This window comes from Etheostoma cragini, chromosome 13, assembly GCF_013103735.1.
Source record: "Etheostoma cragini isolate CJK2018 chromosome 13, CSU_Ecrag_1.0, whole genome shotgun sequence".
Lineage (NCBI taxonomy): Eukaryota > Metazoa > Chordata > Actinopteri > Perciformes > Percidae > Etheostoma > Etheostoma cragini.
The window spans coordinates 19,708,810-19,725,432 of NC_048419.1; the positions used below are offsets into that span (position 1 = coordinate 19,708,810).

The 16,623-nt window shown below is 40.5% G+C and overlaps 2 protein-coding genes across 3 annotated transcripts in view; one reads left to right on the forward strand and one right to left on the reverse strand.

The window, feature by feature from the left end:
- Positions 1-478: 478 nt before the first annotated feature.
- Positions 479-2,404, reverse strand: cdkn2aipnl (CDKN2A interacting protein N-terminal like). Its single transcript, XM_034890121.1, has 3 exons — positions 2,136-2,404; positions 874-979; positions 479-786 (listed from the first exon to the last, which is right to left on the reverse strand). The coding sequence occupies exons 1-3, from the start codon at positions 2,345-2,347 to the stop codon at positions 778-780; spliced, it is 327 nt and encodes a 108-aa protein (XP_034746012.1). The 5' UTR covers positions 2,348-2,404; the 3' UTR covers positions 479-777.
- Positions 2,405-11,142: 8,738 nt separating this feature from the next.
- jade2 (jade family PHD finger 2) overlaps positions 11,143-16,623 on the forward strand; it is a 162,030-nt gene continuing 156,549 nt past the window's right edge. For both annotated transcript variants that reach the window (XM_034890936.1, XM_034890937.1), the window contains exon 1: positions 11,143-12,036. The gene's annotated coding sequence lies outside the window, so the exon portion shown is untranslated. The remainder of the gene's footprint in view (positions 12,037-16,623) is intronic.

A 16,623-nucleotide genomic window follows, 5' to 3' on the forward strand; every position in this document is an offset into this window, starting at 1 on the left:
TGAGAGCGTGCTAAGCTAGCAGCTAGGCAAGCAACGTGTTACAAAGTAACGGAGGTAAATCTGGACTACAACAGAGCTATTTGTGATGGGTTTTCTCTGAAAGATGGTAAGTCTCTTTGGGGTGAACTTTGGGCTTTTTCACTTTGTAAACCTATAATGCAAGAAAAAAAGATAACACAAAGGAAGAAAGCATAATGAGATGTAAAACCAACCCGTAACTAAGTCAATTACAGAAATGTACTGCTTTGTTCCAATTTTGTTAAGCCCAGAAGCTTTGCGGTAGTGATATGTCCTAAGTTATTACTCACAGAAAGTCTAACGGCACAGAACCACTATGATCTGTCCTGGAAAAATAAAATAAAAATACAATCCCATGAGAATAACTGTTATTTATTGTGCTAAACACATGACAAGATTGTGTCATCTTTCATCTAAAATTATTTTTAAAATACAAAAAACAATGAGTACGCTTTTGAAAAAAAGTTTAAAAATGGATGAGCAGTGAACCTCCCACACTGTCAAAAACATTGTTGTGTCTATACAATAAAATGCAGAATAACACAATATCTCTGCTTTTGTTAAAAAGATTTCTGATGTGTACACTCCAATCACATCAATTACCATCATGGTGTTGCAATCTTACACTGTTTAGAAAAAGCAAGATTGTAACAGCTTGTGAAATGTGACCAGACTTGTTAAAAGCGCAGCCTGTATGTACAGAACAGCCGAGTCCCATCAGTCTCCAGGCTTGATCCGACACGACCAGAACGTATAAGGTCATCGACCCTGTGATGAGAAGAAAAGAAAAGAAGAATAAATTAAGGTTTTTTTCTGTCAACAAATCTGTGTGTGCGCATGTGTCCACAAACGCACCTGTTGCTTCTTCATAATCTCATCTCTTGTCTTGAAGACCGGTGCGTCCTCCACCACGACGCCTTCGGCCATTTCCTTCACTTTCTCCAGGAGATCTGTGCTATACCTGCCATTAGTGGAAGGAAATGTTAATATTATTACGCACAACGATTCAGCATCATTAATTCATCTGTGGTTCGTTAGTTTCATAAGTGATAGTAGTGTACTAAAAACAAGGGCATTCTTTAAATGCTTTTAAATCCAGATTGAGAGAACCTGAAATGACCTGTTTACATTGTAAATGTTTTTAACGGTCTGTGTTATATAACTTTTATAAATGTAATTGATTGTGTTTTGCCTCTTGGCCAGGACTCCCTTGAAAAAGAGGTTTTTAATCTCAACGGGACTTTCCTGGTGAAATAAAGGTTAAATAAAAAAAAAAAAAAAAAGGGAGAATGTTGATGAAATTGATGCTAGATTGATGAACGGAGCATTAAAAGATTATAATTGTGGTTATTGAGAAATAAATGTAGCTATAATGATAAGCTCATTGACTGAGAGAAGTTAACCAATCTAATTCATTATGATTGTCATATCTTAGGTGCCTCCATGTTTTAGATCATTATGAATAATGTTTGCTTTTATGGAAATCGACCTCAGATCTTCGATCGGTAGGGCTAACGATTGTGATAGTTATTGTAGGCCTTCCCAGCCTCGAATCAAACAGCACTGTGCATTTTATGCTAAATTAATATCGGTCAGTAAGTCATTATATCTCAAATATCACTAGTGGAATCACAAATCCAAACCGCTACTGAGAACTGGCCGTAGACATCATGTGTCATATCATGATCTTTGTTGTTTTGCGAAGACAGCCTTGATTTAAAAATGGAGACATAGTCTTCATCTATATCATCCACTGTTTGATTTGAGAGAAGTGCAGTCTGGGGCCCATTTGTTGGTCGTGTTCAGGACACAGCGGTGAGCCCGTTATGAGATGAAGAAGATTGTGAACCCAAACCACACAACACACAAGAGGTGAGTTTTGTGACTTCTCTGACGAGTTAGGCAAATCTGTTTAATGTGAACACAAACGGCTCTACTACCACCAGCGTTCAGCTCTACTCGGTACATTAAGGGTTAATGTAGCTAAGAGAGAGCTGTGGAGGGGTTTTAATCTCCTTCAGCTCCGGAAAGAAAGCTACACAAAGACCTGTTAGATAAGGGCGCATTTGTACTAAACTGTACATAAGCGGTCGTGAGAGCACGTTGTGTTTACGCACCGACAGCCGAGGAAGACGTTGTTAGCCCAAACCATGGACAAGGAGATCAGTTGGTCCAGATGCGGGTCTTCAAAGTCGCTTATGTTCCGTAGGATGAACTCCCTCCTTGCCTGCCAGTGTTTTTCACTCTCCCAGTAACCTCGAAATGTTTCTACCTGGTCAGCCAAAGCTCTGTTTTGCTGAATAAAATCCTCCACGTCCAGGTTAGCCATCTTGCTTTTTCCTTAACGAGTCAACAAAGGCCACTTCCTGTTTGCGAAGTGGGTCCCGGAAAATGTTTTTCCCTTTGAACGTGTTTTTAACAGCGCCACACAGCGGTAGCGATTAGAGCTGCAACTGACCCGAACTCTTGTACAGGGGCTTTTTATTGGTTATTGGTTGTAGTTGTTTAGATTTAACCAATTGAAGGTGCAAAATACAAATTCATCAAATTAAGACAGTATGGTAAAAATAAATAACAGACCATTGGCAGTAATTGCAAAGTGGAGCTGGAAAGGCAAAAGATAGATAGATAGATAAATACTTCCATCCATCCATCCATCCATACAGACATACATACATACATACATACATACATACATACATACATTAATACATTAATACATACATACATACATACATACATACAACAAATCTACATGAATAATATGGATAATAAAGGAAAAGATGCTAAACTAAATAAAAAATCCACATGAATGTACTAAGGGATGTATAAGCATGAGACGCTTGCAGTGACAGGGCAATTAAATTGTTATAAGGTGCTCTATGAGAGTGTGTGTCATGGTGGAAGTGCAAATAAGTCTAACAGTGCAATGATAAAGGATAAAGGGGAGGCTTGTGCACATGGGCCAATATGGCCAGTAAATAGTGTAAGCAGTATACAGTGGGCCAGTGGACAGTCAGTAGATAACTATTGTTATAGGAGGTAGTGGAAGTGGTGGAGAGTCGGACAGACTATGTAGAGAAGTCAATCTCTCCTTTTCTCTTCTGTGAGTTGTGTGGCCCTGGGGACAAATGACTTCCTCAGTCTGTCCAGTTGTGCACGGCAGTGTGCGTAGTCTTGAGCTGATCATGCTTTTCTGCTTTGTGAAAAGCCTATCCACCCCCTCCAACCCCAAAAGACAATAGGTCATTTTCATCACATGGGGAGATCCAATGGCAAATTTGAAGTTATTGTTGTTAAGAAAATGACTGTGTATTAATTTGTATGATGCTGAAATGTGATATGTACTTGTTGACACTGGCTGTGCCCATAGCAACTTACCTTGACTCTACCAAACTTGATTTATATTGTTCATAGTATGTTTGAAAAAGTAGTGTTTTTATACATACGTATATGTGTTTTATAAACAATTCTGCAAATACTACATCATATCTTAGGATTAAGAGTTACATCACTTTAATAGACTGGCAGCCTCCAATTATAAAAGAACCTGGTGCCATAAATGTTTTGTGTATTTACCCTTTTAAATAAACAATAACATTCAGTTTTTTGTATAATGTCAAGATGTTAAAACTAATAAAAACTTAAATAACAAAAGTTGATTTTTTGTAACATACCACACATATGTTGAGGGGGTAGTGCCAGAGCTGCTTTGAAGAAGAAACGATGTGTTAAGAGTGCACATTTTCAACTCTCACAGTATGCCTTTTTCGCAGTGGACATTTTGACTTTGAAATTAATACTTTTAACAGGGTCTCTTTCCCATTTAAGTGTCCCAGTGAGCCATACCGGTGAGTGAGTGTGTGCATAAACCCCAGAAAGAAGCTCACCAAAATGGAATACAGCCACCCATCACTAGTTAAAATAATTACATTTGTGCTTTCCCTGCCACGATATATCAAAATGTATGCTGTGAAAAATGTCTATTTGGATGTTGTAGTCTATTATAATTGAAGCAGTGGCTCCTCACTGCCGTTGGCTAACTTCAGACAGTAGGTGAACTAACACAGCTTTAGGCTTCCGAGGCTTCTTCCTTCCCCCCTCCAGCTTGATCTCTCTGTGTGTCTTGCTTTGCCAGAAAATCTAAAATTCACAAAGTAGGTAGTGTGGTGGTGAAATGTCTGCAGCACGCATACACACACACACACACACTTTCATTTTTTGCCTCCTTCTCACTTGAGCGACATATCTCTCTTTCTCTGCACTTGACCAGTCTGCCAGGAAGATGCTTAGAGAGAAACACTGGACTTTTAACCTCCAGCCTTTGCAAAGAGGCTTATGAACATCATAACGTCATACAGACTCACAGATATGCACAAACACACGCACACACACACACACACACACACACACACACACACACAGATAGCCTCCTTTCATTTTGGCTACACAGATATGTGAACAAACCGCTGCGAGATTCTCCATCTTCTAACTCTCACTCACACACGCACACACACAGCAGAGGGGGATTTGGGGCTTGTTTTGACATGAAGTCATTGATATGCAGAGGGATTCCAGAGGAAAGCAAGCCAACATGAAGTCAGACAGATAGACATACAGACCACCTCACTGCTCTGTCGCTGGTTTTGTTTCCAGCACAAATAAAACAATTTAACTGTAAATGATGTCAAAATGTCTTGAGACCATCATCGTAATAGCCATAACATTTAGGAGGAATAGAATAAAGGGCTTGGCCTCTATGATTTTTGAATCATAGAGGCCAATCATAGATGGACTTTTTAAACACTAACAAAAACAATGCTGACAAGTCCCCATGACCTGTCATCTTTGTATTGTGCATGGGAAAGAAATATTCACGTAGAGAGGGTCTTTTAAAGAATTGTTTATATTGTGAACCAGCAGAATGGAACACATGCACATGATGGAAAAGATGGTCATTATTTAAAAAAAGTGAAAATTAACCTTATGACTTTCTTTTAAAAAGGTTGATCACTGTTTTATAGGTATGCAAATGGTTACATTGGACACACAGTGCATAAGTAACTCTACAATTGATTATGTCAACGTATTTGGTTTAAAAGAAAAGAACAATGCTTGCCAACAGAGCTTCTTTTCATAGCATCTCACCTGAAATCACTTTCAAAGCAGTTGTAAAGGAACAGTGAAGCCGCAGCCAAAGATAAACTGAGCAAGTTAGAACAACGGTCGAACATGCAGGGATGAAATACTGTCTGTACAGAGCCAGACAGGAGTTTCTTTAATGTGCAACCTGACAAGAACATTGATGAGAACGGATAAAAGAACGGTCTCACCTATGGAAATACACTGCATTCATTCTCCACATGGAAAGGCCAAAACACCAAGCAGTCGGCCAAGAATAATTTGTCATGCAATTATGACCTTCTTGCTGTAGATTTAAGCATCTAAGCATTCATTTGAACTTATTTAAAAAGTGACATGTTGCTCTCATACAAAAGAAACTATTTCAACTTTGTCAGGTATATTTAGGTTAACTACAAATTATAATTTAAACATTAAGGCAACCAAACAAACTTGAAAGAACTATACTTATATCTGACAAAAATGCACTTCATGATGAATCAGTCAGACTGCAGAAATACGTGTTTCTGTGGGCTTTAGCAATAACTTTGTTGAAAGGTTGTCTCTGTTGGGTCTGAACTTATTCCACTCCTAAACCTCTCCTGCATACTTCTGCTTCATCCTGTTTTCCATGGAGCTCTGAACATTGTAATTCTATTTTCATGGAGTGTCAGTTTACTGTAAGTGGTTAGAAAACTTCTTCCCAACAGGCCAAACTCTCCTGATGCTCTGAATCAAGTGTTTTGCTAACACGCCACAGAAATAGGAGACATTGACAAACCCAATTGGCACAGGAACATGATGCTGTCTGAATCTTCCCTCTGCACACTGGACCTGTATGCATGCCCATAACCTCTGGGTACTGAAACAACATTATATTCTCACTTTAGGTGCACACATATGCACATATGTACACACATGAATACACGTTCATTTATTAACCTTTTGTTAACCTGACCATCCTTTACACTAAATCCCAGCTCTAAACTAGTTATTGTAAGAAATGTTCTCTTCTCGCACATTGTTTCAGTCCAAGAAAGACAAGAAGACACACAAGTAAGCACACATAAAAACACACTTTCACCTCCTCTCAAATTCCTTCAGAAAAACCACGAGTGGCACTCCTGAGTATGTTATATTTTGGGCAGCTTCCAAGTCATACAAGTCACCCGCTTTATTGAGTGAACTAACCCATTAAGTTTATGGCCTCGCTCTCCCCCTCTCAGCCTGAAATGTACACTGATGCTGAAATAATACACTGCATTCCAGCCAGCGCTGGCAGACAGTGTTCTTGATGAGTCACCTAATGTATGCTTACTCAGGAGAAAACTATAATTGGGAAACACAAAGACAACAGGTAGCCCTTTCAGCTGGAGTCCTGGGGGAGGGCCAACGAGAAAGGATTAACCCACTCTGTAAAGTGTCTGTGGATATCAAGGTTACTGCAAGGAGAATGGGGTTGTTACAGATCACGCTAAACCTTTCATGGGTGTAGAACATAATGAGATGTGTGTATATCGGGGTATGGCAGAGTGTAATTCACTGAGTGCAGAGACTTCCAATGAACTCATCTGAAGCTGACTCAGACTGATGAACAGTTGACTATAACTGTAACTATATACAATTCCTATGCTACAACTCAGGTTCAGTTTTCCAGAAATTCTACAATTTTTCCCAAAGTAGTTTGACTACTAGCTGAAAGTTAGTCTTAATCAATGATTTTTTCCTATTTCGCATTTTGAAAGGATGTTAAATGGTGTGCAGGTACCTTTGATTATTGTTTTTTTCTTAGTCCCAAGAAACAAAAAACAGCATCAATGATTGATGTTTACTTTCAAGGAACAAATAGCTCTCTATAATGGCTTTATGATTTGACTAAATGACTATATGGCTGTGTGATTTTTTTGACTGTCTGGAGCAAAAGAAATTCTTTTTAATGCCACAATTATAAGTGAAAGTGGTTATTTAACCCCAGACCATGATATTTCCCTAATAATGTCCTAAGTCGTGTTTGTGGCTTAAGCTAAAACCTCAAGTTGGAAATGGTATTTTCACTGTAACAAATAAAGACATTACATCCTACTTCCTGTTCTGTACTTTCTATTCTTCCTGTTTATATTATTTCCTGTTCGCACCCACTCTAATGGTAGATGAATACAAATATTTTCCTCATTTTGAAACAAGCTGCTTCTTGATCTATTACATTTGATCTACAGTATACAAAATGAGCTAAGGTAGGCCACAACTTTTAACTGTTAACACCAAAAAACTCACATGAGAGTGATAAATTCAATGTATTTAGATGCCTTTTTTGTATTTCTATTCAGTTTTTCTTTTCTTCTTCCTGTGGATGTGGGTTCATTGTTGTTTTGTGAAGAATTTCAATGTCTAGAGACGTCTTGTTAAATGAAGGTTAAAAATTAAACGTTCAAATCTAGACACAAGCTGTCTAAACCATTTCAAAAGTTATAAAAGGCTGAAAAAAATGTTGTAATTAAGTAGGAAATGCAAACCATTGGCTGCAATGGCACTGCTCTACTTGCCAGATCAATACCATCTATGTAATCCTGACGGTAAATTATGCTTACACCCTACATCTATTTTAGTTGTGAGTTTTAGTATGAAATTAGCCACCTGTGACGGAGGAAGAGCATCTAAAACGTGTGGAAAAGACATTGTCGTTTGCAGCGGGACTATCAGAATCAGGCTGCACATGACATTGCATCGACTTTAGTTTCCCATAGAGCAGGGGTGCTTACATTCTTTAAGCCTGGGACCCAAGTGATAAATGCAGCCTGTCACCCTGGGACCCAGACTAATTAAAACTAGTTCTCTTGACATGTAGGGATGCAGGGATGCTGGAGCAGTAGGGCCTGTCAGCTATTTTAGGTCCTGAATCCTTTCAAAAAAATAAGGATACATACCTGTCTTTTGGCCTAATTGAAGATGACATGGCTATGTGGTCATGATAAAGTGCATGCATCTTCTCAGTGCACCCACGCGAAACCACCACACAGCTGCCTCTGGACGAATACTTGTTGAAGTCATCTCCGTATTCACATGTTGATCTTATTTACTGGAATGTGTGGTTATGAAAATCAAATGCAACCTATGTCATGGAAAAATAGTGTGTTGGCTGATGCTGTGTGAGTGTGTGCGTGCATGCGTGCTTATTTGTTATCCTTTGGATAACAAAGGAAGAAAAATATGGAAAGGTTTGGAACTAATTAACTTGACTGGAGTATTTCAAAGCTAATAGACTCCAAAGTCCTAATGTAATGAAGAGAATTAAACTTGAAGGGGATCACACATTTTTTATTCGCCCGCCCTCTCTGTGCTTTTTGACACAGCTCTGCTACTGTTACTGTCCTTAAATCAAATATGAAAATTAAAAAGTCAAGTTAGTTAGGTTTTACTATTGAAACATGACATGACACATGACACAAATAATGTACCATGACAAATTTACCGAGGTTACTGACATCAGTGTGCAGTACATTTTGTTGTTGTGGTAATTGTCATGTATAAATGGTACAAACTGTTGTACTTAAATAATACTACAACAACACTATGATATGACAGCTACATTTGCTCCGTAACTCGCTGTATAATTGTGAACAAATAAGCCTTTTCCACAGAAGACATTTAGACATGTCACAACAGGAAACGGTGATGTGTAAATAAAAGAATCCATAATGTCTGAATTCCATTTTCCTGCTTTGGTTTTTTTTTGCAGACTGCAGTTCACTGCAGTGTGATGTTTGTCAACCAGGTTGGCAAAACATTAGAAACACCTCCCAGTACAATGCAGTCCAGTTCTACACCACTGCAAACTACAACCACATACTTATTATGAGTATATTATTAAAATCTCTTTTTTGGGTTAGCTCAAATTTCTGGTATGTAGATGAGATATTCACGTTTTCTAACTACTTTTAGGTCGTACATGACAAAAAAAGAATTCATAGGTGTTGCTTAAAGTTGGGCCAAGATTATATTATTCAAAGATATTAAGACAACATGTTGGCCAAATAAGGACCATACATTTTAAGCATAGAAAAATGGAATTTTTAAATCCAAAACATTAACTTTTGGTTGAGACACACTTTTAAATGGTGTTGAGGCTATAGCTTGTGATGGTATTGTCTTATAAATACAGTCATATAGACCAGTAGCAACAGACTCATTAGTTACCATACTTACTTAATTAGTAAGGTCTTAAAATGAATCTGTGTCGCACCTTTAACAATGTAACAATCAAATGCTCAATCCAATGCTAAGAAAGGCTCTGCAGCTGTAAACCCTAAAAAAACTACAATTATGTTTTGACCCAGATCTGGGTGGATCCGCTTCCTAAATAAACAATGTGTGCATCTTATCATCAGACGGTTAATTGTATTCCCTCACATTAGAAACGACCATGGAGAGGGTCACAGGATGTTTCCTCAAGGGACGCTGCCTAGCTTTGTCACAGGGTGGAGGAGGAGGAGGAGGAGGAAGAGCAAGGGAGGACAAACTGTGGGATGCTGCTGTTGCATTTGAATGTGTGCCAAAGAAATCCCTCCTCTGTGTCCTTCACCACCTCGTTTCACTTTGTGCCAGACAGCATCCCAACCTCTTTTCCTCGTTCTCTCCCCCTCTCTCTACACTTTTTGAGTGACACCTGATACAGCTCACAGGAGCGGTTGTGAAACTGACATCCTCGCCTGTGTGTGTGTGTGTTTGTGTGTTTGTATGTGTGTGTGCAATGCAAGTCTGTGTATTTAATCCAAGTAGAATTGTCCCATTTGTTAATCCAAATGCCCTTAATTTCCGTCTGCCTCGTGGCTCTGCATCTATGTGTAGCCTGTTGACCAGACATTTTAGATGCAAAAAAGCTGAGCAAAGATGAATCACAACAGTTGAGATGGTCTGCTGTCTGTCACTGCGGAGATGCAGAGTTTAGAGCTGCACAGACTTACAGTAATGAGACAGGGAATTTCAGGGGAAAGAAGACGGATTTTTTCATGAGAACTGAATTCTGCAAACGGCCAACTAAAGAAAGTAAGAGGAAATGTATTCCTGCTTGATAACAGGCAGAGGGCCGTGATTTAGAGACAGTGGATGGTAGTAGATTACGGATTGATCAAACACCCTCCTCCCCTTTTAAATATAGATTTTAGAGAAAATGTGGAGGAAGGTAATTTACTTGCCAACTATTCCCTGTAGATCACTGTGCGAAAATCAATCCCTGGTGGAGAGATATTATCACTTACAGTAAAGTGCAACTACAGGCCTTCACTTAAACTGAAGCTCCAGCTGCCAATTATTTTGACAGCAGTTATTGAAGATGGTGAGTTAGGCATCACCTTTAAAAATAGGTGAAGGGATTAAGATTCAATTTGAAAAAAGGCTATGAATTGCAAGTTGGGGATAAGTTTGAATTCTAACTTAATTCTTCCTACAAAGGAGTCCACTCAGTCAAAGTTGACAAAATACATTGTTTTAAGGTGATATTGAGTAGAAAAGATCCCTTTTCAGAAAAAGGAGGAGTTAGCCCTACCTTGTGAAAACTCACAACCTATAATTTGCTGATATTTCTCAAATGCATTCACTTCTTTATTTGTGCAATTACAAATAAACAAACAAATTATTACTTCTTTATTTGTGCAATTACTCTTTTAGGGGTTGAAATAAATATTCAATAAAGTGTAGACATTAAACATTCATCTTATAAAACGGATGTGCTGTGCATTGCATGATTGAGTCCTCCATTGATAAATAATCCTAGGCTATTAAATTATTTTCAGAAGCAAGTTTTCTTTTAAACTGGCGACTGCTTGCTACGTAAAATAAAAATAGACTATAATCCCTGGCACCGGATTCGGCTTTTTCTGTCCTATTTCAACACTTTCTGCCACAAAGTAAGGCAGCAGCCTATGACTGACAGAGAAGCGGCAGGTGAAGGCTCAATGCCCATCCTCTCCTCTCCGAGGCGCAGTAATCTAGCATTTCAGAGTAGGAAGTGCAGTTTGCGGTTACAGTGAATTGAAAGTACGCCATAAATATGGCGCCAAAAGAGTTTTCAAGCTGATGATAAGAGCTGATTTTTCTCTGTGTTGTCTTTTTTTCTGGGGGGTGGGGGAATAGGTAGCGAGACAAGACCCGTCCGTGCATTTGTGCAGAGTGCGGTGTGTGCACGTCCACCGGGTAGACGAGTGGAAGCGAGGCAAGGCAGCAAGTGAAGAGCTCAATTATTTTTTGAAGGAGGGACGTTGCGAAACTGGCTTGCAATCTTTTCTGACTCATCGTTTGGAAATAAAGAATCCTTTTCTTTTTTTTCTTTTTCTTTTTACTCCTCCTCTTGCTTCTCCGTCCCTTCCTCCTATAATAACGCTGGCACCCGAGAGGAAAACATCGTCGGGGTTTGACACCACGTTCGGGCTGCTTTTGCAAAATGCGACATGCTTTCCTGTGAGCGGTATGTTGTGCGCACCTCGCAGCCTGCTAACCCGTGAACAGCAGCAGGACCAGCGGCGGCACCTCTGTGTTTGTTGTTGTTGACTTGGAAAGGCAGCAACAACTCAGCCTGGCAGCCGCTTTTGGATTTTTATTTCGGATTTGGACTCGGGGGCCGGTCTTTGCAGTGCTGACGCGCTGTCAACACGCACCGTGAGGGCAAGGGAAGGGAAGGGAAGGGAAGGGACAGTCCTGTCACCCAACGTGGATTCTGACTCGGGGCTGTTAAGCGGCATTGCTAGTAGCCTGCCAGGGCACTGAGTGGGCAAACCGAACTACTGCTAAACCCTCCGCTGTAAAACTACATGTGCCTGGCTCCCAATGATCTCCTAATCTCTGGGAATCGCTCGCCGTCCAGGACTGTGGACGTCTCTGCATCCGAAGCTGACTGCGATCAAGGTAAAATAATTACCACTAATAAGCGGATGGAAATGATAAAATGTGGAGTGTTGCAGGACCGCTGAACTCCACTTTGCTGCTGCTGCTGCTGCAAGTGCTATCGGTGCTAGGCTAACAGCAGGGCAGCAGCTCTGTACGCACTTTTGCAGCGGGCTTGTCAGTCACAGTCAGCGGCAGGGACGCTGTAGCCTGAGCGGTGCATGTGGGTCAAGGAGAGGGTTAGGCTAACGTTATGTGTTTTTAACGTTGTGTCTTGCAGTGAAGGAAAGACAAATAATCCTTTGAAGCCAGAGCCCTGTGCAGGCAGAGAGATGAACCGGGTTAACTTGACCATGTTGTAGACAGTCTGCAAACGTAACGTGAACGCGCCCGGTGGGAATCAAGTGTGCGAGCGGGTAGTTGGAGAGTGTCCAAGTGGGGTTATTTTTGCGCGTAATTGCGACAAATAGGGCCATTTGCAGCAGCGTAGCAAGGAATGTGAGTTGTGACTTGCAGGCGAACGTGAAGGCTGTAACACACACGCACACACACACACACACACACACACACACACACGCGCGCACACACACATAGACACATACAAGGGGATAGGATATGAAGTTGTGTGGAGAGCCGCAGGTTCTGGGTGCAGGGTGAAGGCACCAAAACGTTCACAGTCCGTGGAGGTTTTGCAGGTTCCTTTACTCCTCCGTAACAGGGAGGAAAGGAAACCAGGGAGAGCAGCACTGCTTTTAGGAAGGCTGAGCACGCAACCACACATACACACATCAAGGAATTAGAGCAACTCTGCCTCATTCACCCTCTCCTCCTCCTCCTCCTCCTGCTTCGTGCTGTGCAGATCTAGCTGGCTTTAGAAGAGGGGGAGTGGCTGTTGTTTACCTCCTTAAAGTCAGAGCTGTATCTGTGGATTGGGTGAGTGTTGCATCCTTAACCTGTAAAACAACAAAAAAACAAGGGCTTTGCATGTGGATGCAGATGATGATGATGATGCTGGAAATCAGTTGTGAGCAGGATTAATATGATGTAAATTGGGCATTTGCCTCTGGTGTGATTTTCAGCAGCATTTTGTGGCCACCTACCTTTTTTATAATTTCCTGGAGAACCTCCTAAGGTATATTATGTGTGCCTATTAGTGCTGATAATTAACAGATGCAAGTAATGTGTCCAGATTTAAAAAAGAAAAGAAAAAAAGAATTTGATGGCACACGTGAAGCTGAACTGGCTGTAGCCTTGAATCAATTAAACTGAAATCGTCTGGGGACTTGTTAAATGTTCCCAGTTGTGACAGCAGCCCCCCCTTCCATCTCTTACACACACACACACACACACACACACACACACACACACACACACACACACACTATCAACAACTGTGCCTCTCGCTCACTCTAAACACATATTCAAGTAAAAATGCACTAACCATGCTCTTCAAACTCTCAACATTAACACACACACACACACACACACACACACAAAACCCTCCTCCTCCTGCTGGGTATGAAACCGGAGATGAGTCATGGTGTGTGGGGGCATAACAACTCTCTCTCTATCCCTCTATCCCCCTTCTCTGTCTTTCATATCTTTCCTGATGCAGTGCTATCTTGTTTTCCCTCATTCTCTCTCCCTCTCTTTCTCCCCCTCCCGTCTGTCCCTTGAGGCTCGCCTCTCTCGCCTAGAGACAGTGGTTGTTTACAATGCAAGTGAACAGGGATGAGAACTGTTTTCATTTTGCTTCTGTTTTATTTTATGACAGCCCTCCTGCCATCCAATCATCCATGTTTGAATCCCTCATTCCTTATCCATCCCTTTACTTTTTGTCATTTTTTCCCTCCTTCTGTTCCATCCTTTCATCCATCCATCACTCCCATCTATTTCCTCTTTGTCTTCTCATCATCTGTCAAACAAGCTTTTACTGTAATTATTGTCATCATCTGACTTAGGAGCCAGGTGTAATGTGTGTGTGACCATATGTATAGACTCTCCCTGTAGAGCATGTCGCGTGAAACTTGAGCATGTAGACGTTTTAAGCCTCACATTTGTACATATTCACACGTGTGTGTGGGTGTGGGTGTAGCGCGTGTGCGTGCGTATTTGTGTCTGCTGCGTTAAGCGGCGAGCTCGGATTGGCTGGAAAAGGGGGTAAGGACCCCCACGTGGTGTGTTGTATTGCATTAGCTGCTACGTAGTGAAGAGGAGGAGGAGGAGGAGGGGTGTTGTTCATGAATGGAACACCGACGTCATGTAAACTGTACCGTCAATCCCTCATAAGCATGCCCCCCCCCGTGCACATACATGTTGTTACGCATATTGCTAAAGAAGGCTGCAGGGCGTGTGTGCGTGTGTGTGCGTGTGTGTGCGTGTGTGTGTGTGTGTGTGTGTGTGTGTGTGTGTGTGTGTGTGTGTGTGTGTGTGTGTGTGTGTGTGTGTGTGTGTGTGTGTGTGTGTGTGTGTGTGTGTGTGTGTGTGTGTGTGTGTGTGTGTGTGTTGTGCCTGCAGGCGGGTTGACTAGCTGTCATGTCACCAGCTCTCTGCTGCTCTCTGCTCTGCTTACTAACTAACCAGCATGTTGGTCAAAAGGGTATTACTACTAGCTGTGTAGGATTTACGTGTGTGTGTGTTGTCTTTTTGGTGTGTAGTTCCATGTGCTGTAATTTTTGTGAGTCAAAAATAGCCAGATTTTGGATTTCCGATATTGATATGAATCTTAATTTATGATCCTATACACATTGTGTCTTTTATGTATTTTTATAATTTGTCCTCATGAAGAATGTAACAAGAAGCAAGGAATACAATGTGATGAAAAATGTTTTCTTAGACTTGATTATATTTAATTAAGGACATTAACTGTGACTTGCATTAATTTATTATATGAAGAACCTTTGTTGTACTTACGTCAATGACAGACTAAAAATCCTATGAAAACATATGTCAGTGTGTTTAGTTTGTGGGGGTTGTTCTGGTCAGCTCATATACAGGTTTTCTCATGCTTTAAAGTTCTGCGACATGAAAGCAGTGGTGGATTAAATGCTTAAGGCATGTTTTTATGTTATAACCAATGTGTTTTGCCAGTGTTTGCTCTCAGTAGATGACCCTGCTGTAGCTTAGAACCTCATTAGTGTGTGTGGGGAGAGGGGGTTTTCCAATTTTTTTTTTTTTGTCTCCTGTGCTACTGTGACTCAGCCTTGTTAGTAAAGGATGATTACAACATCTCCACACCTGCACACATTGCTGGTGATGAAGAAAATGGCACGCATATTTCACAAAAAGATTGTAATTGGAATATGCTTCATAACTCTTCTTCTTGCAAAAGCTGAGTGAATAAGAGCAGTGGGGCATTCTGGTGCAGCAGATGGGTTTTCAGATAAAATTAATGATCCACTTTTTGTGATAGTTCACAGTAAAGTCTATGTTGGTACCACAAAGTTGACAGTGAAATCATTTGTATATTTCACCAAGCTTATGTTTAGTTTCCTTTATGCATATTTGATGGGTTTTAATTCCCCCTCAGTAAATGAGACATTCACCACAGTATGGAATGGGATATATTAGGGGTTTGGACTGTTGGTTGGATAAAACTAGCAATTTAAAGATGTCTAAAGATTTGTAGACTATATGATTAATTGCTCAGTAAAAAAATGCTTTTGCTTGGATGAAATAACGCTGCATTAATGTTTCAGTATGTTTGTTTCAACAAAAATCTGTCATCTCTTCCTCCCATTTTAAAGCTCCCATATTATGCTCAATTTTAGGTACACAGTTGTATTTAGAAGTTGTACCAGAATAGGTATACATGGTTTCATTTAAAAAAAATATATATATATTTTTTGTTCTACTGCACATTGCTACAGATCCTGTTTTCAAATTGTGTGTTTGGGTCTCTGTTTTAACTACAGAGTGAGACATTTTACTTCTATACTATCTTTGTTGGGAGTCACATATGCACAGTAGCTAGGTAAGATCACTTCAGCTAGATAAATGTTTCTCCAACTTTGGTCAGAACAAGGCAGGATTAGCTGGGAGACTTCTTCTAAACGAGGGGCACTCGTGGAATACCGGCAGAACAGGGACATGGATGTAGTTCTTTTGTGTTTTGCCATTGCGAACAAGTTAGCATGCTAGCGCTAGCATGATACAGTTAGCCACCTCATCTTGGCTAGTTACGTTCACCCGGAGACTGAAGGCAGAGGACATTCAGAAACCCTTATCTCACTCAAAACAGCATGGTAGTTTTTTTGTATGTGTGTGGAAGCACCAGAGAACCATAATAACCCCAAATCCCAGAAAAAGTGTTTTCTTCATAATATGGGCACTTTAAAACCACGCACATGTCCCTGACTCTCCTGTTTGCTTTGCTGCACCTTTTTTATTGGTTGAACTACTTAAATTTTTTTTATTAAAATGTGTAATTATCCATGGGGCATTTTCTCCCTATATCACCCTAAATGGCAGACTATTCTCTTTCAGTCCGCCTGCTATTTCCCACTCTTCTTTAGGGAAAAAATTGTCTGAAGGCTGTATGCACAGTGATGGACAGTCTGACAGATGCTGCCTGAGCTGTTGATGGGAAGAGTTTCACGTGTGTGTGTG

What these genes read in the sequence shown, in the direction of transcription:
- cdkn2aipnl (XM_034890121.1), bottom strand. Translation starts at nt 2,347, where the DNA reads ATGGCTAACCTGGACGTGGAGGATTTTATTCAGCAAAACAGAGCTTTG. An exon ending in AACGTCTTCCTCGGCTGTCG is followed by an intron (nt 980 to 2,135) that starts GTGCGTAAACAC and finishes CACTAATGGCAG; the next exon opens with GTATAGCACAGATCTCCTGG.